General features: G+C 41.2%; 1 protein-coding gene across 2 annotated transcripts in view; it reads right to left on the reverse strand.

Annotated features, from left to right (window-relative positions):
* Window positions 1-23569, reverse strand: part of RASGRF2 (Ras protein specific guanine nucleotide releasing factor 2) — a 227838-nt gene that overhangs the window by 159768 nt on the left and 44501 nt on the right. For both annotated transcript variants that reach the window (XM_082836364.1, XM_082836363.1), the window contains exon 2: window positions 6883-6989. In XM_082836364.1, coding sequence (XP_082692490.1) covers window positions 6883-6989 — 107 coding nt within the window. The remainder of the gene's footprint in view (window positions 1-6882; window positions 6990-23569) is intronic.

Here is a 23569-nt window from a genome sequence, read left to right on the forward strand (position 1 = left end):
TCAGTTTAACTTACCTCAAGAAAAAATGGTTTCTCACTGCAAAGGGGAATAATAAAATTAAGCCATATAAATCAACATGATGGAAGTCAAACTAATCTGTTGAGCATCAACAGATGGCACATATACGGGAGTAAAATATTCTTGTATAATATTTATAACCAAAACCAAACCACCACTACTACACACAGGAGGAAGGAAATATTCCAGTAGAATCCTGAAAAGTCCAGAGAAGAGGCACAGTATAAAATCATAGCCCTTAATTAAGGGAATAAACTGTTATCAGCTTAGCAAGGAATTGTTACTTGGGCCAGAACTTTATCCTAGTTATTTTGATTGAAGACATATTTGCTAATGAGAGACACATGTCTAATATGCTAGATAATAATAATTAGCATATATATCCAGAATATCAGAGAGAGAGAACTATTAAAACCCAAGCTGGAAAGTCATACAACAGGTAACTGAAGAAACACTCCCACCAGCTCCAGGATTATGCTCGATGTTACTGAGAATACTTTGGAATCGGCATTTCTAATAGCAGGGGCATCGTGGTGTCTTTGGGAATTGGGGAAATCCAGTCCAGGATGACAGAAGTGCAGTTCTTATGTAAGCAATGTTTGAGCGTGAACAGCAGGGCCCTTATCTAAGCAAGAACAGGCCTCCAGGCATCATTCACAGCCGCTTTAACATCGCTACCCTCCATTTTTCTGGCTCCCAAATTCTCTTACATCAATAGGTCCACTCCACTGTAATCAATATTTTTCATGTTTCACATCAGTGTTAGAGGGTCTAACACTAATTCACTCCCACAAATCTCTTCTCTTTCTACAAAGTTATATAAGGAAAGAAAAGCTTTGGAAAGTCATTGTTGACCCAGGTGACACAGCTTCGGTGGGGTAGGGACAGAAACCCACTGGCAAGGGCTGAAAAGAGGAGGAGCTGCATACAGAGGAAGAACAACAAAACCATTTCTCCAAGAAGCCTGGCTCTGCTTTCGAGAGAGGTCAGCAGCTAGAAGAGGATTCAGGGCCAAGGGAGGGGTTTTTTGGTTTGTTTTAAGGTGGGAGAGATTTAAGGAAAATCAAAGAACACAAGAAAAATGTCAAAGTGAGCGGGACAGGGGGAGAGAGGAGGCTCAGGTAAATAGACTGGAACTATACGAGAGAAATGGAATAATTAACGGAGCAAGCAAATCAGACGGAAGAGGCTAAAGGAGGAGCTCTCCATTGAACCAGAGATGTTCCCCTGGGGCGGATCCCTGCGGTGGGTGAGCCCAGGTGCACATGGGCACGGAATGCCTGCTTTGTGAGTGGAGACACGAGGTCGCACTGCAGTGTAAGCTGATGGTTAAGGAAGGAGACAAGATGAGCATCTGAAGCAAAATTACCGTAAGGAACAGGAAAGATAACTGACAGGTAGAAGTATTAACAAAGGGCTGCAAATAAGACAATCCAAGCCCAACCTTTCTCTAGAAAACAAGTCCTACCACCCAACCAAGTAAATCTTTCACAGTCCACAAACTCTACCCCTTTTCTTTTGTGTTGTACTGTTCAAACTCTAAGGGAAAAAATGCCAAAGTCTCTTTCCTAGGGCAAATCTGGACAGAAGTTCATAGTAAAGAAATCCAATATCTCAAAAAAACAAAGTCCACATTTTCAGCTTTTTTAATAGCGATAGTTTTACTGTTACCAGAAGAATACAAAATATGGCCTTGGGATTGCTTTGGGCTATAACATCACCACCCATTTCTGATTTTCTAGTCCTGTGGTTTTGCTATGAAACATAAAGCGTTTTCAGCTTTTCTATGTAATCACTCTTCTGATTTGTGAGGGATTTTTCCATGCACATTCTACAAAGCGCTGATTTTATGGGGATGATAGGATACACACAGTGTATCCCTCAGTGTTGGACAGATTTTGTATTATATACTTTGCTCTAAATTAAGCCTCTATCCAAGTAAAAAGAATGAGGTTACAAGCATTAGGTGTTTGGGACAATTACCATGGGGTGTGTGTGTGTGTGTGTGTGTGTGTGTGTGTGTGTGTGTGTGTGTGTGTGTGTGTTGGAGGGAGGGGTGAAGAGATTGAGAGAGAAAGAAGGGGCAATATGGACAACAGGTCACCTGAGGCACATGTAATCAAAAGGACTATAGATAAAAACAGACCCAAGAGGCTGGATTAGAGCTTTCTTTAGTGGACAAGAGGACAAGCCTTAATTGAAAATCTTAACTGGAGGATTAAGTCTCTCTGCTCATCAAGTTCAGAACTGACAGGGTGAAGGAAAGGGCTACGTCAAGCCCTAGCCAAACTAAATGCAACATGAGCTTTATGGAATGGAGGCATATGCCCGATTCCTTTCTCTCTTGCAAATATGCTCCCCATGAAGGAAACCCTAAGAGCCACCTGCCACAGGCACACACCAAAGGGAGGAGAGAGCATTGAGGGAGGGCTCTGAGTTTCAGTTGGAAACGTTGGAAAGCAGGCAAAACATCTCAAACACTGAGAGCATGAGGCATAGCTCTGCAGGTGAGCAAAGCCACATACACCCCATGGTGTGCAACACCAGGCACCACATTCCCCATGACTCCAATGTTTCACAAGCCCTCCCCTGACCTCAGTCTTGGTAGAAACCCCGAGCCAGCTCTCCCCTCAGGACACACCTGACTTCTCTAGCAGCCCCTGTTACTCATTCTCCCATACCTGACATACCAAGGGGCAAGAAGACCCATCAGTATTGCACAGTTCCCCATTGCCCCTTCCAGGCAGTCATACCCTCCAATTCCCTGCAGAAGCCCTTCCTGGCCAGGGCTCATCGTCCTGCCCCACAGACCTGCTCTCATTCATCACATGTCCTCCCAGGGAGTGACACCATCCAAGCTAGGGACCTGAGAGACATGTTAGACACCACCCTGGTCTAATATGGCCCACATCCAGGTGGTCACAAGGTCCTTTGAAGTCTACCCCCTACAACTCTGGAATACCTTCCACCTACCTCTCTTCCCAACTGTCACAGACCAGGTCCTTCAGGTCTTACGCTTAGGCCAGAATGGGAAGATCCTTGGTACCTCTTGTACATCTGGATCCTCTTCCAGGCCATGTCTACCTTCTAACTTCCAAGGCTTCGTTTGATCAGGGCTCCAGAAGACAAAACGTGGGTAAAAGAGCTGTGGACATTATCTTGTCAGCCAATGAGCCCTAAAGACCCACAATCAACTGGGTCAGTGTTTTTGACTGTCCTAATGTCTACAACTAAATCAACCATGATGGACAGATATGGCAAGAGAACAAAGAAATATCAGGCTACTGGAAATGTCCAAAGTTCCATACCCAACCAGCAAACCACTTATAGAACAAGCACGGACTTCATTACTATTAAAATACTCTGGCCTCACCTCATCCCGACAAAAGCAACACTGAGCCTTGCTAGCAGCTTCCCATGAACCGGTCGGTGCCAGTAATACACGATGAAATGATATTTTAAATGTGCCAGTTTCTAGAAATATAATATCAACCAACTTTGAGCAAAACTGGAGAAAAAGCTTCCTAGACCAGGTCAAATCTTCAAAATAAGAATGTTAATTTCCAAAAAGATGTTTTCCTGGGCCAGATCTAAGGAAGAAAACATGCAATTTGACATGCCAGGAAATGACTTAAAGGTCCTCTGAAGGCAAAGAGGGGCAAGTTAATTCGGCTCTGAGGTACAAAAGCCAGCCTCAAGAATGTGATTTTCATGGCACCAAAGAGAGAACATCCAGTCCGGTACTGAGAAACACCTCAGGAAAAGAGCAGTGACCGAGAGGATTCTGAGCAGTCCCTGTTTCTACGTAGGATCTGCAGCTCAGAAAAGAACTAGCCTCAGGCTAAAACAGTCATCAGTTCATGAAAAGTTCAGACTTAAAAAGAGGGATCAATAAACCCATAATTACTGAGCATTTTCTACTCAAAAGGCAGTAATACCAAAGTAATGCCATCAGACTGTCCTCTAAAGGTAAAATGTTCAGTCAACCAACCAGTTGTTTAATTAGCACAATGCCAAGCAAAACCGGTTGACAAATCCTTTCTCTGAAATGAGCTTCATTAACTTTCTGACTCTGCTAATATATGAACAAAATCAGGATGAATTTCACAGACCAACAAGTTTATACCAAAAACTTGACTCAATGAAACATAAATGAAAAAGTTATTATCTTCTGTGATTTAGAAAACAAAAATTTAAGAAGCATCTCAATATAATAAGTCAAGTATAAGAACTCAGGTATAAGGCAGTCAAATTAAAAGGAAGTCATCAAATAACCCAGTCCTGGACCTCAAGATAAAGGAAGAGCAATTCTAATGTACCAAAAGTCAGGACCTCAAGAAAAAAGATCAATTATTAACCAAATCTTCAAATCTAAAAGAGAAGAGAATTTTTACCATTCAATTACCTAAACCGCTAAAGTGGTTTCTAAAACATTTGTTTCCTGACAAGATCATGTGAGCCCTGGATTGATCAGTCAACACCAAATTGCTACTGACCTACTTCCACATACATGACAAAGTTTTCTTGGTATACCAAAAAAACCCCTTACTTGAAATTTTACCATTTTAAAGTAATTCATACTCTATTTGGTTCACCACAATATTTGCTTGGCAACTACAAAGGCATTTAGGCTACTAATGGTACTTGGCTCTTCTGGAAAGAAAAAAAATGGGCAAATACACGTGTTTTAAATTATTTACTTCGTTTTAACTCCCAGGTAAAAAGGAATCGAAGTGGTCACAACGATTGTGTCTGGAAATGACCCAAGGGCTCTACGTGGCCAACTTGATACTTCTTTCACCTTTGAAGACCTGACTTTTCTTTCTACAATGAGTCAGTCTGCATTAGTCCTAAGTCTGAGCAAAACTCTCAGACAGAGACACTGAGAGTGAAGACAGCTGAACGGTGTGCCTGGATCATGATGGTGACAAGCTGCACCGGGGCGCACCTTGGAGAGCAGCATTTGGTCGCCGACCCTGTGCATCTCAGAGAAATATTTTGCAGGGGAGGAAAGAAAACGAACTGAAATCTTTTGCAAATAACACCTACTCTCAACCCTGACCTGACATTAATCCATTTTCATCTTTGAATTAGAGGAAGAGAAAAAGAAACAGAAGAGGGAAAGATGGAAGAGAAGAAGAGATAATAATGAAGAACGTTACAATACAGAACACTGGTTAAAGGTTCTGGAGTCAGAGAGACCTCAGTTTGATCCCAGTCCTGCCATTTAACAACTTTGTGTTAGACTTGGCCACTCCGCTTAAGCATCATGAATCTTCGTCTTCTCATCTATAAAACTGAATTAATAATACCCTACTGGGTAGTTGTGAGGAATAAAAAAAGAAAGATAAGTATGTAAAGCATTTAGCATGCTGCTTGCCACAGAGCAAGGTGGTCAATATACAGTAGCTGAAGAAAGAAGAGGGGAGAGGATAGGAGGGGAGAGGAAAAAAGTCTCCAGGGCTCAAAGAACAGCCTAAACTCGGGACACCTTACGTGCTTTATAATCGATCTGAAAACATTTCCTAATGACTACATAATTAGCACTGTGCTTCATTCAGCAATGAATGTGTCCTCACCCTCCTCCTCTCATGGTACATACAGTCCAGCCCAGGAAACAAATCACACACGTGAAATATGCAAAAATTAACCTACGTTGTACTAAGTAGTTAAATATTCCACATGTAGTAAAGCAAGTGCTGAGGCCACTTGGAGCGGGGGGCCAGTGAGCACTGGCTTGCGGGGGGCAAGTGTCCGGGAGTGGGTGTCAGAGACAGACGTGAATAAACTTATAGGAGAAGGTGGGGGAGGCATGTCTGGCAAAGAAAAAGCCTGAGTTTTGCCACTGAAACACTGAGGATGTGAGCAGGGAGTCATGGAGTGAGGAGAGCCTGGGTTAGGGCAGGGAAAGGCAAAAAGCAGCAAGTTTGGGAGCCATTCAAAGCAAAAATGGACAGGACTTCGGAACTGAATATGAAAAATAAAAAAGAGGGGTCTGCCTGCATCTCTTTTGGATTCTTCATTCTCGTTTGAGGCCAAGAGTGCTTATTTCCACCTTCCTGGTATTTTTTAGGAGGAAGACAAAGCACACTCTTCTCTTTGCCTAGATGGCGGTTGGCGTCCCCTTTCTCGATAACCAGGCTGCACAGGGCAAGGTTTACAAATGCAGGCTCAGCTGGGTCCGTATCCCAGCTCCGCCACTCACTAGCTGTGTGGTCTCAGGCAAGCAAGCTAAGCTCCCAGGCCTCAGTTTCCTTATCTGTGAAAGAGAGGGTAATTCTGATACATCGCTCACAGACTGTTGAGAGTATAAGTGAATCAAAACATTTAACATTTTCATCCTCATTTGTCAGAGGATAAAGCTGAGGGCACAGGGCTTCCCTGGTGGCGCAGTGGTTGAGAGTCTGCCTGCCGATGCAGGGGATGCGGGTTCATGCCCCGGTCCGGGAAGACCCCACATGCCGCAGAGCGGCTGGGCCCGTGAGCCATGGCCGCTGAGCCTGCCCGTCCGGAGCCTGTTGCTCCACAACGAGAGAGGCCGCAACAGTGAGAGGCCCGCGTACCACAAAAAAAAAACCATTTAACAAATTCCTTAATTCAGGAAAGCTTAGAACAGTGCCTGGCACAGAGGCACAAATCCTATGTTCAGTAATTATCATTATTATTGTTTTATCTTTTACCTTAATCTTTAGCCAGAATATATCCACAGGAAGTGCAAAGAACCATCTCACATATGACTAAGGAGGAGGAACCAAGGGGAAACCCATCTTGGAATTGCAAGTTCATCCAAAACTACCGCTGATGGTGAAACCCCCAGGCAAGACTCAGACAATCCAGTGTCACATAGAGGATTTGCGCCCATACCTGGCTTGGTGAATGGCCTCCATCCACTCTTTACCGTCCTGCTCCTCCTCACAGCGCAGTTCTAGTGGTTTCTGACCTTCGTGGCCAAAAAGAACAGTAAAGTAATACTGGAAAGAAAAACAAACAAAGTTATGTTTTATTTTTCAGGCATAACAGCATAACAACATGATATTTCCCTACAAAGGCTATATGTTTACAAAATGCATCAGCATTACGTAAATCATATTTCAAAGTGTAATGACACTCCCAGCCCACTTGGCAATGACTTTCTACCTAGAAGATACCATAGGATGCATCTTAACACCCCTCAGTAAGATTCAACTCACAATATCTCAGATACAGAAAAGGTATTTGATAAAATTCTACACAAACACACGATTAGAATTCTTTGCAAACTCCAAAGTGAAATTTCTGAACCTGATAAATGATATCAAGCAGAAACTTACTACAAACATTTTAGCTAATGGTGAACTATTACAAGCAACCCTTCTAAAATCAAAAATAAGAAAAAATGGCGATTATCACCACTTGTATTTACGAATTCTGTCTGGAGGGCAGCATAGAAAAATAAAGGAAAAAAGAAATGGAAAACAAGGGGGAAAAGTCATTTTGCACAGATGATGTGTCTACATTAAAAATTCATTGAAAAACTATTAAATAAGAAGATCCCTCAAAATTGTTGAATATAAAATCAATACACGAAAATTTATTGCACTTTGATACAATATCAACAAATAGGAAACAATTTTGAAAACACAGCATTTGCAATAGCAAAGAAATATAAATGACGAACCTAAGAAAATAAGTTTATCACCTCTAAAGAGTAAATTAATCTATAATTTCAATGTATTCTAATAAAATTACCAATAGGTTTTCTTTGGGTGGAATTTGACAAAAGTGAATCTAGAATCTGAGCTAGAGACAGGAGAAGCTGTCACTTTAAACCAGTCTATTTGAGGCTAGACATATTAATACCCAGCTGAGACTGTCTGGGAAGGAAATATGACTGGAGAACTTTTGATTTTATGAGAATTATCAGCAAATACACTGGGCCTGCTCAAGACTTCATCCTGGGGCACAAAAAGGACCAGCCCCACATAGCTGCTCTGAGACAGAAAACCAAAGACAAAACCTGAGTTTTTTCTGTTGTCCCACCTTCCCACCCTACCCCCAAATTTCTCTTTTTTCAACGTGACTGTTACATACTCATTTTCTTCAAATGAATTAAAAACCTTCAGGACAAAAGCTTTTAGTCTATAAAAAACATTGAATCACTATGATATACATCAAAACTAACATAATATTGTAAATCAACTATAACTTCAATTAAAAAACCTTCAGGACAATAATCCTAGAGATAAATTCTTAAAGATCCTAGAATTTTTGGCACATTTTTACAAAAAAGGAAAAAAACTGGCTAAGAGACCTCGTGTTACTTGTGCATAAACCATCAGCCAACGGAGGACATGTCTGTGAGATAATCCACCGCACCTCCCCAAGGACAGTCCTTAGCCCCGTAAATGACAAGCTGTCTTTAATTCTTAAACCTCTCGAACAGCCAGAGGACTAAATGCTATGAACTAGGGGGAAATAATCTGATGAAAAGGCCACTAAGAATGGGAAGAATTGACTGTAGCACTGTATTCAATAAAGCTCCATTTAAATTTGAGAGGAAAAGAGTCGAAACTCAACAAAATAACAGATCAGTGGCTTAAAGGGCAATCCTATAAGTGATGGCATTTCAGCAACAGCTGGTTACCAGCCAAAGGCCAGATGCCCCGTCCAGGAAGAGGAAACATTTAATGAACCTGATATTGAAAGGCTGCAACCAGCACCTCAACAGCAGCTGCTGCTCGGGAACCCAATTAAAAGCCACCTTTAAAAGACAGCAAGGTAATTATATTAGCAGAGTACATCCAAAGGTTAGACTATGTCTCAGGCGTGACAATGATGGAAAAAGTTTTGAGAAGTACAGGTTACGTTTCCAGGAGTTCAAATTCAGCTCAACCACAAATACTCAAACACTGCCTCTACATGTACCTGCAAATTATTCAACTTAAGCAATTCATCAAAAAGTTTTCTTTGTGTTTTCTGGCCTCATTCTGATATGAACTCAGTATTCCATGGATCTATGTGTCAGACCTGGGGCTTTAGGGGTCCCCTTAGCGATCAAAAGCATCAGCAGACACCCTTGATGGTACTCTGTGACCTCTGACCTGCCCCACTGCAGGAAACTAGAAGGGGAAGTTCCAAAGTACTGGGTCATCGTGAAGTGCAAGGAAGAATTAAAACAGTGATGACCTTGTTTATGTCTTTAAATTCAACATCTACAATGGCAGTGAGCTTCCCTTCTTTTTCTCCTTGGATAGGTTCACCTATTCCCAAATACATTTCTCCAGGCAGATGCTCTCCTAGTGCCCGCCCCCGTATTTGTGCCATTAGCCAGCATTTCAATCAAGTCTAAACCTGAACTCACTCATTACCTTCCCTCCCTCCCTCCCACCTCCTAATGCTCCTCCTTGTACCTGCTGCCCTCGCAGCTATTCCTTCTCCACTTGTGTTTTCTCTGTCAAGTACGTCTTTGTCCAACAGTTGTCCCAGCTAGGAACCCCAAAGCCACCCTCAACTTCTCCCTCTTATCAGCCCCACATTGGGTGTCACCAATGCTCCCTCCTAAGACTCTCTTCTGGCTTTTATTATCCCTCACCTAGATTACTGTAACAGCTTTATTACAGATGAAGATGACAGATATGACAACTTTGAAATACTTTCCAACTGAGACTGCTTTATCTTATAGCTGGTCTCTCTCCTTCGTTACATCTCAGCTGCTATTACAGCCCAAAGTGGGAGGTTAATGGCCTCTCTGGAAGTAGGACTGGATGACCTAGGGGAGGTCCCAGTGAGTTGTGAACACAAGAAGAAATGTGGAAGAGAAGTAGTGGTGGATGTGGGTAAGAAGGCAGAAGGCAGCAGAGACACATATGGTACAGCTTCTCCCCACTTGAGTCTAAAATCTCAGAGAAGGTTGAGGACCTAGAAGGGTTGATGACAAAGCCAAAAGCCGAGGAACTTCCATACCACTTTCCTTTTGGAGCAACAGAGGATGTCATCTCACGTGATGTTCTCTTGCCCCACTCCCACCCTCATGACAACGTGGGGTGGTGACCCCATGGGTAATGACCGTATCATGTAAATCAGTAAAATTGTGTCACAGCGGTTAGGTAAAGACAGGGCCTAAGTTTTGAGTTTAGCTATCCAGAGCCCCCCGAGTATTCAAGTGGTGTGATGTCCCTGAGGGTACCATGGAGGGCTGTAGAGGGAAGGGGGCTATCAGACCTCACGGTGGGGGCGGTGGGCTATGCAGCCCCAGTAAGAGCCAAGGTGTGGCCGTGTAAGCAAAACGGACACCTGGACCCTGACTGACCTGAGAGAGCATGGACCGCAAGTTACAGCAGCCATACACTTTAGCAACAGATGACCAAGGCAGAGCCAGAACAACACCAGACCCCAGTCAGCACCAGCAAGGACGGCCCCCCAACCTCTGATAAACACACACATACAACCTCAAGGGCATGGGACTCCCCACTTACTGAGACACCATCTTCGTGAGGCACAGAAGAGAGAATGCATTACTTTTTACATGATTGGAGCAGACTGAATTTACTACTCTCAGCTAAATGCAGGTTCTCTTTTCTCCACTTACTAAGTGGGGAAGGGGTCTTAAGGAGAAAGTCTGGTCAACTTTAAGGAAAAAAATGTTTTTGAACATCTAAGTGCAGTGAGGGTAACTCTACAACCCTGTCCGCAGTCTTATCCAGCTCCCTCCAGCCCAAATATGGTGGCCAGAGTTCTCTTCCTAAAAGATAAATCTGAGCTTTCGTATCCGCTTACAAACCCTCGCTGGTATTCTCAAACACCCACACCAACTGGCCCCATTCTCCATTTTTAACCTCATTTCCGCCTCTTTCCTACAAAGTACACCACACTCCAGCTAATCAACCCATCACTCCCCCAAGAAGACAGACAAGCTGTTTCCTCAGCCTCATGCTACTGACAGAGTATGGTCTCCAGAGTCACCAAACCTGGGTGCGAATCCTGAGCCCTCCAAGTGGTAACTCTGAGACCTTGGGCAGGTCATGCAACCTTTCTGAGACTGAGTTTCCCCTGGTCAATGAGAGGATAGAGAGGAAAGAGACCTTACAGGATTGATTAGCTGACATGCAGTGCCTGCACCCAGAAGGCACTTAACAAATTTTAATTCCCTTCCGTCTCAGTGCATCTCTGTCTTGACTTTCTTCATCTCCAGTCCCTTCTCCACCTACACACTCTTATTGAACTTTCGTGACTCATGTCACGAACCATCAATTCTGCTAAGAATCTTTCCCAGGCACCTTCTGGCAAAAAGGAGTCCCTCTCTCCTCTGGCAATAACCCCATGCACATTGTTCTCACATCACCTTAGAGTTGTCCATGCATGTGTCTCTCTTCCTTGCAGGACTTGTCCCTTTGTACCCTTGATCTTAGCACTGTGCTGGGCACACACAAATCCCTCAATAATGTTTGGTGAATAAATGATCATCAGTAAAGAAACATGAGGTATAGTTAACCTAATAAATTTGCTTCAAACAGCCACACATGACAATTTCATGACTATATAATCACATCCAGGTAGACATCCAGAGAAAAGATTCAGAAAGGCCCCGAAAGCTACCAAATACATACTTTTATAAGACAGAAAACAGAACATTATGATGTTCTTTACAACCCCCTAAACAAGCAATAAGAACAGATACTGTAGGTTGGCAGATTCACCAAAGGGTCTTACCTCTTGCCTACAATAACCATAAAATGCCAGAAAGACAGCATAATGAACAGATCTATGAAATATAAATGTTCAGGGTCTTACTGGTATCTATTGAAGCTTTATATGAATTTTCATTTTTCAATTGTCTGGTTTTTATTATAATGGGTTTGCTGCTGTTTATGCTATGTGTTTTTGCAGAAAGAACAAATGTAACCCAATATGAGAACACAAGCTCACTTAAAACTCTGGTCCTCAGGCTTCTGCAAGTTAACAAGTTTATAGCTAAAACAGTGGCGGTTGCTGGAGGATGGTATTATAGGACCACTTCCACATTCTACATTTCTGTATTGTTTGAATCATTTACCATAAAGACATAAAGCTATGTAGCCAACAAAAACATGCTCATTCCATTTTCAAATTGAGTCATTTATAATCAACACATATAACTATATAATCAGCGATAAAGATAGTATCCATTTTCAAAACTATGTCTAGGTCTTTATAATACTACTTATATACCCAGAAAAAGTAAATGATGTTGGTCAAATCAATGATGTTCAAAAGAAGATTAAAAACCACTGTGGGTTTTCTTAAAGTATTTGGCAGAAAAAATAATCTCTTTTAAAAAGAACTGCTGTGCCATATGTATTATTATTTTGATGGTACTTCAGGGTTTTAAATTATTACATATGTTGTTGACATTTTTCAGTTTCAGATTAAGAGAACTAAAACCAATGCTCTCTGCAGCCTTTGAGGCAGAAAATCCTCCTCGAATCCTCTTCCCACACTTGGCTCCTGTCTGGGAGGGATGGGAGGCCCTACAGAACTTGCTATGGTCTCCTCTCCAGAGGCCACATTTCTGACCCTGCGAGTCAGACACTAGCTGGGATCAAAAAAAAAAGATGGATGCCTTCCAAATGTTCCCAGCTTGGTGACCTACACACATGGGGCTAATGATCATGAGAACAGAGCAGCCTGGAGTGGCAGTGCCTCTGGGACCACAGCATGGCTCTAAAGCCAGGAGGAGCTCTCAAACCCCACCGGGCCTTGGGGTCTGGCCTTCCTAGTCCCCAGGAATGTGAATAACGCTACTGAGTGGCCCTCTGCAGCCCAGAGCACATTCCTCCTGCAGCAGCCCCATGCGTTGCTATGACCATCCACGTCAGTCAGAAGGGAGACTCCAAGTGTCCCTGGATGTGGAGATGGATGAAAACCATGGACAGCACTTCTCCAGTCTAGGTGCATCTCCCAAGCAATAACAAACTCTGTGCTCATGTTAATCTTGCTATGATTGATTACCTCCTGCTCTTTCTCCCTTCTCCCCTTCTTCTTTCTGTAACTGCTTGTAGAGTGGAAGTGAAATGCATTTTAAACATTTGATACATTTGACGAAACTGAGCTTTATGGGCCCTTATACTAATTTTCACTCCTAGGGGTTTAACTTCACCCAAACTGATAACTATCTTTACCATTCACAGGAACTTCAATTAATGTTCCTAGTATGTGACTGGCCCTCTGTAAGAGAAAAGTATCCCACCCCTGAGCCCTAGAGGCAAAGACAGATCGCTCTAAATCTGATTTGCTGCCACTGACCTGGCAGTGTGTGAGAGAGAGATAAGAGAAGACAGACTGAAAATAACATTCAGGTGGGCATAAAAAAAGGGGAAATACGTCATGTTTTTTGATACCATTCCCTCCCCTCCTCCTCCTGGCATTCCTACTCTTTTGTATTTCCTGCCATTGAAATGTTACTTGCAAGGGACTTCTCTGCCCACTGCACCTGGTCACCACTGTGCCAGCTGATGGGGCACACACTGAAGAAGAAAAGCCTAAAGCATTATATCCTGGACCCAGCACCATTGGTCTCTGGAAGAGAAATCATTTCACTCTCCTGCCTCAGGGACTGTTTTTATATAGTGGGATCATTTCTTGACCACAACTCTATCTCATGGGTACTTTTAGCTCCAAAGATGACTCTGTGTAACTTAAAGGAGACCGTATTTTCCAACTACTTCATAGACTCCGTCTTTTCATATCATGGTTACACACTGAAGCTCATTCATTTTTTTTTAATTCATTGGTTTATCTGTTTATTTATTTGGTCCTCATTGCTGTGTGCAGGCTTTCTCTAGTTGTGGTGGTGCGCGGGCTTCTCATTGCGGTGGCCTCTCCCGTTGTGGAGCACAGACTCTAGGCATGCAGGCTTCAGTAGTTGTGGCTCGCGGGCTCTAGAGCACAGGCTCAGTAGTTGTGGTGTGTGGACTTAGTCGCTCCGTGGCATGTGGGATCCTCCCGGGCCAGGGAGGCAGATTCTCAACCACTGGCAGGCAGATTCCCAACCACTGCGCTACCAAGGAAGTCCCTGAAGCTCATTCTTTATTGTTAAAACATATGTCAAATCTCCCAACTACTTCCTCCTACTACTTCAAATCTCCTCCTACTTCCTTCCTTTGTTCCTTCTTAAGAACAAAGACTTAAGGTGCTGAAGGCTTTCCCCCTCCCCACTGGTTCACTTTCTTCTCAACTCTGAGATTCAGAGGTCTTGCCATGGGCATATTCACTTCAGTACAAGCCGACTTCACAGATTCATGTCGCACCTGAGCAAGCAGTGTGGTTCCACAGAAGGTGCCCGAGGCTAGTAGGAGGGACATCAGGATTCTGAGTGTGAACTCTGGCAAATTCCTCTCGTGCTGTTTGTTCTTGGGCCAAGTGAAGACAAGGCCACCTCTCCTACTAACCCCAAGGTGAAGATAAAATGCAATAACACACATCAAAGTGTCTTGAAAAGCATGAAGTGTGTCTTGTCATTCCTGTGGTGGTAGAACTGTCAGATCTCACCGGGAGAGCAGTCACCTCGAGTCTGCCTCGGACACCGCACTTATTCCAGCTCTGCAAAACTGGGTAATTCAAGTGTTCCTCCTGCCTTCTCCCCACTGCTTTCCTCAGATAATAGTGCATGGGGGAAAAAAACGATGTATTAAAATTATAAACCAGCACACTGGGTACCTGGTAATTAAGAAGAGATCATACTGTTTTTATTATGGTGGTTGTTGGTTGTTTTGTTCTTGTGGATTTTTTGTGTGTGTGTGGGGTTGACAGTCATGATGAAAAGATTTCTAATTTTCCCAAAGGCTTAGTGAAGAGCTGCATTTTGATTTTTCAATGACATGCAAGAATTTGCTAAATGATTTGTCCCAACAGAAGCCAACACACAGACTGTAAACTTGAAACTATGAATAGAGCAGAGTATTAACATGCATAAAATCCACACTATGCTACAATATCAGCATTTAAGAACTGCCTCAGAATGTATTCTTCTATTAAACATATTTAAATGGACAGCAATTGAACTTAGAATCCAGCTTAAGGAGTAAGAGTTTGACTGCCTCCTACTGTGGTTTTCTACCACAACAGGAAAAATACATTGTGTCTGGCTTCCAAATTTCAGAGAGAAGTGAGGCAAATTAAACTGTGCCAAGGGGTCAGAAAGCCTGTCATTTTAAGAATGGCTAAAAGAACTTGATATATTTGGATGCACTTCAAATCTTTGAAAGATCATCATATAAAAATTGCAACAGAGAAACTTTCAGCAACCAAGGGATCTGAGCTCCCATAAATCACCAGTTATACTGAAATTTATGAAAAAGGAAGCATGATACATGGTGGCTTAAGTCATCATCCCTGACTCACAGGAAAAGGCAATGATTCCTCTTCATGTTTTGTTACATTCTCACTTAAGTGCATTTCTCTTATATTACCACTCCAGACAGGGACAGATGTTATTGACGATAACATTTGATCTTTGTGACTGGCTTCACCCCATCCACAGTCCTCCTGTTTACTTACTATCTTTAAAGAGAGACATCTAACTCATGTCTGCCTAGAGCCACCGACTGAGCACACTTGTGAATTCAGTCACCAATGTCACAGCCTTCTCCTACAGCAAGGCAGCTAAACTTTAGCACCATTCCAGTGTCCATTCTATCCTGGCCTCTCCTGAACTAGTCTGGAACTTGTAACTTCACATGAAACCTCCAAAACCTTTTTACTTCATGCCATCTTCATCACTTTCTCATTTCAACCATTGGTTTTACTTATTTCCCATTTGCCAACCATATTCTCATTTGTGTAAAAGTACGTACAGTGAAAATGTATGCTGTTAACACCTAGGTTAGTTAGTCCCACTTAGCAGAGAAGAGAATACTTCAACAAAGAGACTTGAGTAAGTGCTGGAGTTCCCCTGCTGCTGCAAGGAAATTTTTTGAGGTGCTCTGTCAAAGAGGGACAATGGTTATGCCGAAAAGTGGGCAGGGGAAATATGTCTAATGAGACCAACTTCAGATTTATCCTGTGTAGCTCCAGAAGGCGCAAACAGGAATAAAAGGTTAAAGTGAGAGATTTGGAAGACCTTTCTAAAAACGGGATGGGATACTGCTGCCAGCTGACCATATCTCAATGGTGTTCAGAAAGGGATTCCTGCCCTTGGAAAACAGAACCAGATGGCCTCTAATATCCCACAGTATCAAAATCCTTTAGTAGCTGTAACATACTCTAGAATTTTACCATTAAGGTATGCAATAGATGAGGCACATAAACAACGGTTAGACCACCGTTCTGATTTTGCTGTTCAATATCTCAGTTTTTATTGCATGGCAATTTACCAAAGTGGGAGTAAAAGGAAATACAGGTCTAAATAAAGAAATAATTAGTGCCTTTGAAGAGGTAAAGTCTTTTATGACATTGTGCCTGGTTTATATTGATAATCATCAGTTACACTTATCAGGTCAACTAAGAACCACTGTTGCACTGATGGTTTTTAATCAGAAGCATTGGGTTCGTAACAATACAAAACTGACAGAAAGAGTCCTTTGAAATCTTATTTCATTTTTTACATTTTAAGTGCTAACTACTCAGCAATAATTATTAGCACTTTAATTCATTGAGCAAACCTCAAAGATGGAAGCCCTAATAATAATGATAATCAAATAATAATGATCAAATGCACAGCTCATGAATCAAAAACTGGGTAATATAAAAAGTTTAATTTAATTAATTTAATTAGTTTATTTATTTAATAAATAAAGAAGTTTTCTAAATCAATAAGAAAAAGCCAAATATCCTAATAGAAATGTGGGAAAAGAAACAGAATATTCATTTGCCCACAAACAAAACAAAAATTGACACAAATAGGTGAAAATATGAAAAAGAAATGCATATTAGTACATTAAGACTATCTTTTCAAATTACAATTTTTTAAAAAATAAAATCCAGAGTTAGGAAGTGTAAGGTGCTGATTGAAATAAAAATGGTTACAAACTTTGTGGAGATGGTTGGCAATTTATATCACAGACTTTAAGCTATTCTCTGATACTAATGAAATCATTAAAAATACATTCAAAGACTTATGTCTAAGAATGTTTATAGCATCACTAACAATAGTAAGTGTCGAAAAATAGGGGACAAATTAAATTATGGGATATTTAAACTGGAACACTCTGAGCAATTAGATTAATAATCACACTCTGTAAGAATATTTTCAGGCTAGCCTCTGAACTATACATAACAGGAAAAATTCCAAGGAACCCTGTGAAAAGTAACAGCTACAAGACTGAAAAGACTGATCAAAGATTTCAGCTACTACCCGCCACAGGAAGACAGAGTCTAGAAATTGAGTCTGCCAAGTAAGCTGTGTGCTAGAATAAAAATGAACATTCTTCAAAGGAAAACAACATAATCCAGAGTCTTTAAAATGTATTATCCAATATGTCCAATATATGCTAAAAGATCAGTAGGAAAAAAACAACAGGAAAACTAGGGCCATAACCCTGAGAAAATATGACACAGATGTTGAAATTAGCAGACAGAACTCCAAAGCAGTTATGTAAAATGTAGACAAAGACAAAGGAAAAGAGAGTTATAATGAGAACACAGATGGGGAATCTCAGCAAAGAAATGGAATTCTAAAAAAGGAGCAAATGGAAATTTGAGAAATGAAAAGCATAACAACTGAAATGAAAAAATTAAATGGATAAACATAATTGCAGATTAGAGACTGCTGTTTCCAATGAAAGGGTAAACGTAGTAAACCTGCCACAAAGAAGACAGTTGATCTCCTTAAAAATGGTACCATATGAAGGCTCAGTGTTGATCTCTATTGCTGTCAGTTTGGACATTTAGCACAACAAGAGCTAGATCGGTCTTAGTAAGAATAAACTTATTATGCTGGGCCCATGAGTAGCCTCCCTCTCTGCCACAATGGTCATTTTGTTCATATGCTCATGGTATCAGCACTGGGGTGACCAGTGACACACATTATCTGAAATAAAGTGGCCTGGTCAGTTTGTCGATTTGGTCGTTTAGTGCCAAGTAAACTGCCTGCTAGAATAAGAAATGAACACTCTTCAGAGGAAAATAGAATAGAATAGAATCCAGAGTCTTTAAATCTCTCTAGTGGATGCTGCAGAGATTGTCGCACTTGGGGCTCACTCCTATTTGTCCATCCACATGCTTCTACTCAGGTCTTGCTATCCCCAAACTTCTAATCCTTTTCCTTCCAGGTCTTTGATGCCAGCCAGAACATTCACCACTTCCCATAAGTTTGTATATGTTTGAGTCTCAGACGACTTCTCTTCCCACACAAAGTGGATGATCAGGGGCACAGTCTGATAGTCTACTCATTGGGAGAACTTCTCATCACAGTCTTTCAAGGCCATTTGGAGCTGACCCATCTGCAACCCAAGCTTGGGCTTTTCCCTTTTCCTTCATTGAGTTGTACAGGATCCCCTATACAGCCACAGACATTAGCTGAGAAAGGGGTGCTGGTGTAACAGTGGTGGATGCCGTGGAGGTAAAAAGTAAAAATTGTGTGTCAGAGTTGTCCCACCACAGGCTGAAATGGTTGGACCTTTATACCACTGCCTCACTCAGTCACTGAATGTGGGCTGCTTCAGGAAGAGTGTAATCTTGGACAAGGCAGCTCTCTGCAGCTGTAGTAGACTCTGAAGGAGCTGACAGCTAGAGATTGTCTGCTGACCAACTCCCTGCAGCTGGGTAGCAACTCTTTCTTTGAAGGGGGATCTGGCTGATGCACCTCCATGCCTAGCAAAATCTCAAATGTCCTTCAACAGGTGAATAATAATGTGGTACATTAGTACAATGGAAAACTATTCAGCAAGAAATAAATAACTGCTGATACTCAAATAAACGTGTATGAATCTCCCCATAAACTATTAATAATTATACAGGAAAAAGCAACTTTGGTGAAGAACTCTGGCAGACACCACCATAACCAAATGAATAAGCTAAAGAAAAATTATGAATTTATACCTATGGAAAGGGAGAGAGAGAGAGAGAAAGTAAATGGGGCAAAGTATTCATACCTACTGAATCTGGGTAAAGGACATACAGGAGTTCTTTGTACCACTCTTGCAATTTTACTAAAGTTTGAGATAATGACAAAATTTGAAGTTTTTTAAAAGTTAGGTTGCTAGAAGGCAAATTCACAGTCATATCTCCACATATCTAAGGATCTGCTGTAAAAGTTCGGTTACACTATAACATTTCCATTGACAGGAGAAAAGGTCAGTAAGTCAAAAAAGCAGGATTTAGAGCGATAGATGGAATGCAACTAACCATTTACTCTAAAAGAAAAATAAATATATGTAACATCTATTTATTTATAATATGTATGTTTGTAAACGGATAAAGAAATATATTGAAAACACGTACTAAATGAAGAAAATGTAAAAGCAAATCCCATCATCCAGTAATTCTACTTCCTAGAGAAACACTCAAAGAGCACATACAAAGATGTTCACTGCAATACTGTTTTAAGAGCCAGAAAAAGACCACAATCTAAATATCTATCAATAAAAGGATAGCTAAATACACTATAGTAAACCATGAATAAGTAGTTTAAAAAAATGAGTTCTACATGTACCAACATTTATAGGAAAGGCAAGAAAAGCAAGCTAGAGAATACAGAATTAACATTTATGAAAAAGTGTTAATGAAAAAAATGGAAGAAAAAAATGAAAATGTTAACAGTAGTTACCCCTTAGTAATTATTATCTTCTTATTTATACACTTTATGCATTTTTCAAATTAGCCATAATGAGCATATACACTTCAAAGACATAAATATAAATAGTCCTATGAATGGTAAAGAGTTGAAAAATACTCAGGGTCAATTAGACATTTTCCTGCTTTAAAACAAAACAACGCTACAGCATCGCAACGTAAAAAAGAGGGCTATATGGTATGCATTTACTTATAAGCAGAAAAATGTACAATGAATTGCTGGAAACATTTATGTAAATAAAAGGACTTGGAGCACATCTGGTGGACATGCCTGGCTATTAAATACCAAAGGAGCGGGATTAGGAAGGGAGCTCAAAATGTTTTCTGAATGTGAACTATTAATGATGGTTTTGCTGGGCCTCTTCCCCCAAAAAAGACTTTTAATATTAAAAATACATTGTCACCTCATCTGTTGATAGCTGAAAGCTTATGGCTGTCAGACATTTAAAAGAAAACGACAATCTCAAATCTCCACAATCAGAATGGCTAAGAATACCAAACTTCAGTCCTGGAAAAGAAAATTCACACATGCACATGTTCATTAGCTACGGCTTTATATTGTTGCTGCTTCTCCAAAAACTCCTCAGAAAGCTAAACCTCTCCCAAATTCCCCAAAGCAGGGTGTCTTTAATTTAGTTTATGCCACACTCTAATTTCTCTTTGAGGGAGACATAGCAAGTAATTCAGCCTATGCCTTATGCATTTGATTCTTTTTTTCATTGTGAAAATACAAGCCAAATGCCACGGCTTTTGTCTACCACCTGTGTAAATTATTTACCCCTTTTGTAAAAGTTTATTTTTTGCACATGAAAATAATCACATTAATCATATAAATACAGAAAATATAGAGAAGGAAAATTAGAGGGGGAAATTTATCCATAATCCCAACATCACCCAAAGACAATCATTGTTAAACTTTGATGTATTTCAATACATTCTATTTTCTTTTTTTTTTTTTTTTTTTTTTTGGCGGTACGCGGGCCTCTCACTGTTGTGGCCTCTCCCGTCGCGGAGCACAGGCTCCGGACGCGCAGGCTCAGCGGCCATGGCTCACGGACCCAGCCGCTCCACGGCACGTGGGATCTTCCCGGACCGCGGCACGAACCCGTGTCCCCTGCCTCGGCAGGCGGACTCTCAACCACTGCGCCACCAGGGAAGCCCAATACATTCTATTTTCTAAAAGCCAGTTTAATATAGTTGAGCTTATGCTGCATATGCAATGTTACTCCAGTTTTTTTCAAGTTACATGATAACCTAAATATGTTTCCATGTTACTTAAAATGTGGTAAACATTTATAAAAGCCTGTATAGCATTGCACAGAGAGGATATATTACAGTTTACTTAAATTTATTTGCTTATTTTTGAAACATTTAGAAGGTTTTCAATTATTCCTCATGACATTTTGGTACATAAAATTTTTAATTTGAATATTGAGTTAGTCCGTTGATTGAGATTCTCAAGAGTGGACAAAACATATGAATAGTTTGGGTTTTTTTTTTTTTAACTTGTTTTTAGATTTTCTTTAGGGATCTTTACTCCATGTTTGCCAAGGTTGACACAAGGCTGCATCTGACGGGCATGATAGTCAGCTACTCAAACGACAAACAACACTCACACCACAATTCCAGCAACTGAGTGGCCCCATTCGTGAAACTATAACTGGAAATTATAAGCAGTTGAGTATTCCTACCCTCTGGGAGCTGAAACTCTCCGGGGAGCTTCTTTAACCTGGGCAGCATATGATGTTCATGTCTGCATGTTCATGTCTGGGCATAAGAACAGCTAACATCTATTCAGTGCTTAACATACGCCAGGCATTGTACTAAGATTCCTTCTGTACTTTCTCATTTAATTCTCACCATGACTCCATGACTTATTCCCATTTTACAGATAGGGAAATAGGCTTAAAGAAGCATGACAGTCATTCCCAATCCACCAGGGCATGTGCTCTAAGCTGTAGGCCCAGGACAGTAATGGACTCACATTCAACCAAACACACTGCTTCCTATTCTCTGTTGTGAAAGCTTAACACATGGCAAAGCTAGCCAGGTCATATGAGTCTAAAACCCTGGACTCTGACACAAAGGTCTGCTCTGCTGAGCCAACTCACCACAAGGAATGGACCACATGGGAAGGAGAAATAGATGGGCTGGAACCTGGATAGACAGTAGGTATGTCCAGAAAATAAATTCCCAAACATTATCAAGTCTACACAGTTTTACCCCTGAATTTTATAATGTTCCTATCTGCTACCCTAACCATTTCTATCCTCATTTCTAGTCTTTATATCAACAGTCCAAGAGACAGCAGGTGCCATAAAAAAGGAAAGGAGGGAGGGAGGGAAAAAGAGAAAGGAGGAGGGAGGAAGATATCCACTAAATATTTATCAACCACCTTATTTTAGAAAGTATCATGCTGGTATGTTATACACACACATGCACACGCACACACACACACACACAAACATACATATCACTCTCTGGTCTTAAGGACATTACTATTTAGCTAAAGAGCCAAATTAGGCACTCAAAAAATAACTGAATAACAATGTAAGACTAAATAACAGTGTAAGGTGTGTCAAAGTGCTAAAATAAGCTGTATGAAAATGGCAACCATCATCATTCATTTTTTCAGGTTTGAGACAGTTGTTCCTGTATATCAGACCATGCATCCTGATTTTGGCCTATGAGAAAATATTTACCATAGATGAAGACAATAAATGCTATAGGAGATCAGTGCACAAACATCAAAATACAAATAAGTCGCTCCCCAAGGCCAAGCCCCAGGGGACTAGAGCATCCAGAAAGAAGGACAGTGCAGAATATGGGAAGAGTAAGTGTGAAGAAACTGGCAGAAATGAGGCAGAGGTCTCTTATTAGATGTTCCTGGGGAAGTTCGGGGCCTTTAGAACCTCTCCATTACTGCCACTGCCAAGGGATATGGACACTTCTGCTGCTCTTTCCAGTCATGTCTCCACGTCCTACTCACCCCCTCCCAAACAAGGATGCCCCATCTGATCTGCTTGCTCAGCATTTCAGTGGGTTGGTCTCCTCTACGGTGGGGTCACTGCTTTGAAAAACAACATGCAGTCACCCTTCTCTCAGTTGTACTTGCAGTTAGGGGAGTAAGGTTAGCAGTCATCACGGAGAGGCGGGTGATCCTGAGGGTTGACTTTTCCGGTCCTGATGCCAGACTCCTTGGGTTCAAGTCCCCTTGATGTCCCTTAGGCACTTACATATCCTTAGGCAAGTTGCTCAATATCTCTGTCTTTCAATTTTTGCATCTAAAAATGCGGCTGATTGTTACACCCACCTCACAGAGTTATTGTGAAAATTACCTGAATTCTTCCACGTAAAGAATTTATGTTCATGAAGCTATTTTCACTAACAAATTTGGGTTTGCCCTGCTCTTTATTTGCAGGGCCTGAGTACACAAGGGAAATAGGAAGCTCCTCTTTCAATGTCAAGCTCAGGCCACACTGTCCTACGTAGTCAGGGGGTGAGGCGCACCCAGATTAATAAATCGGCCTTTGTCTCTCATTTGACTGGATATTCTTCTACACATGGTCCATTGGTGATAACCTCGGAGGAGGAAAGGAACACAACCCCCTAACAGAAGGGTTGTAAGGTTGCAACAATTTATCAGATTTTAAAGAGCCACATAAACTACGAAAATAAATTTTATTCCATAGGCAATAGTGATTTATTATATTTTCTTGGGCTGGAACCATGAGATAATAAAAGCTGTATTTCATAAGAATTAACCCGGCAGTCATACACAACCTTCTGCAGAAAGTCTCTGTAT

Source organism: Leucopleurus acutus, assembly GCF_964270905.1.
Source record: "Leucopleurus acutus genome assembly, chromosome: 3".
NCBI classification, from domain to species: Eukaryota; Metazoa; Chordata; class Mammalia; order Artiodactyla; family Delphinidae; genus Leucopleurus; species Leucopleurus acutus.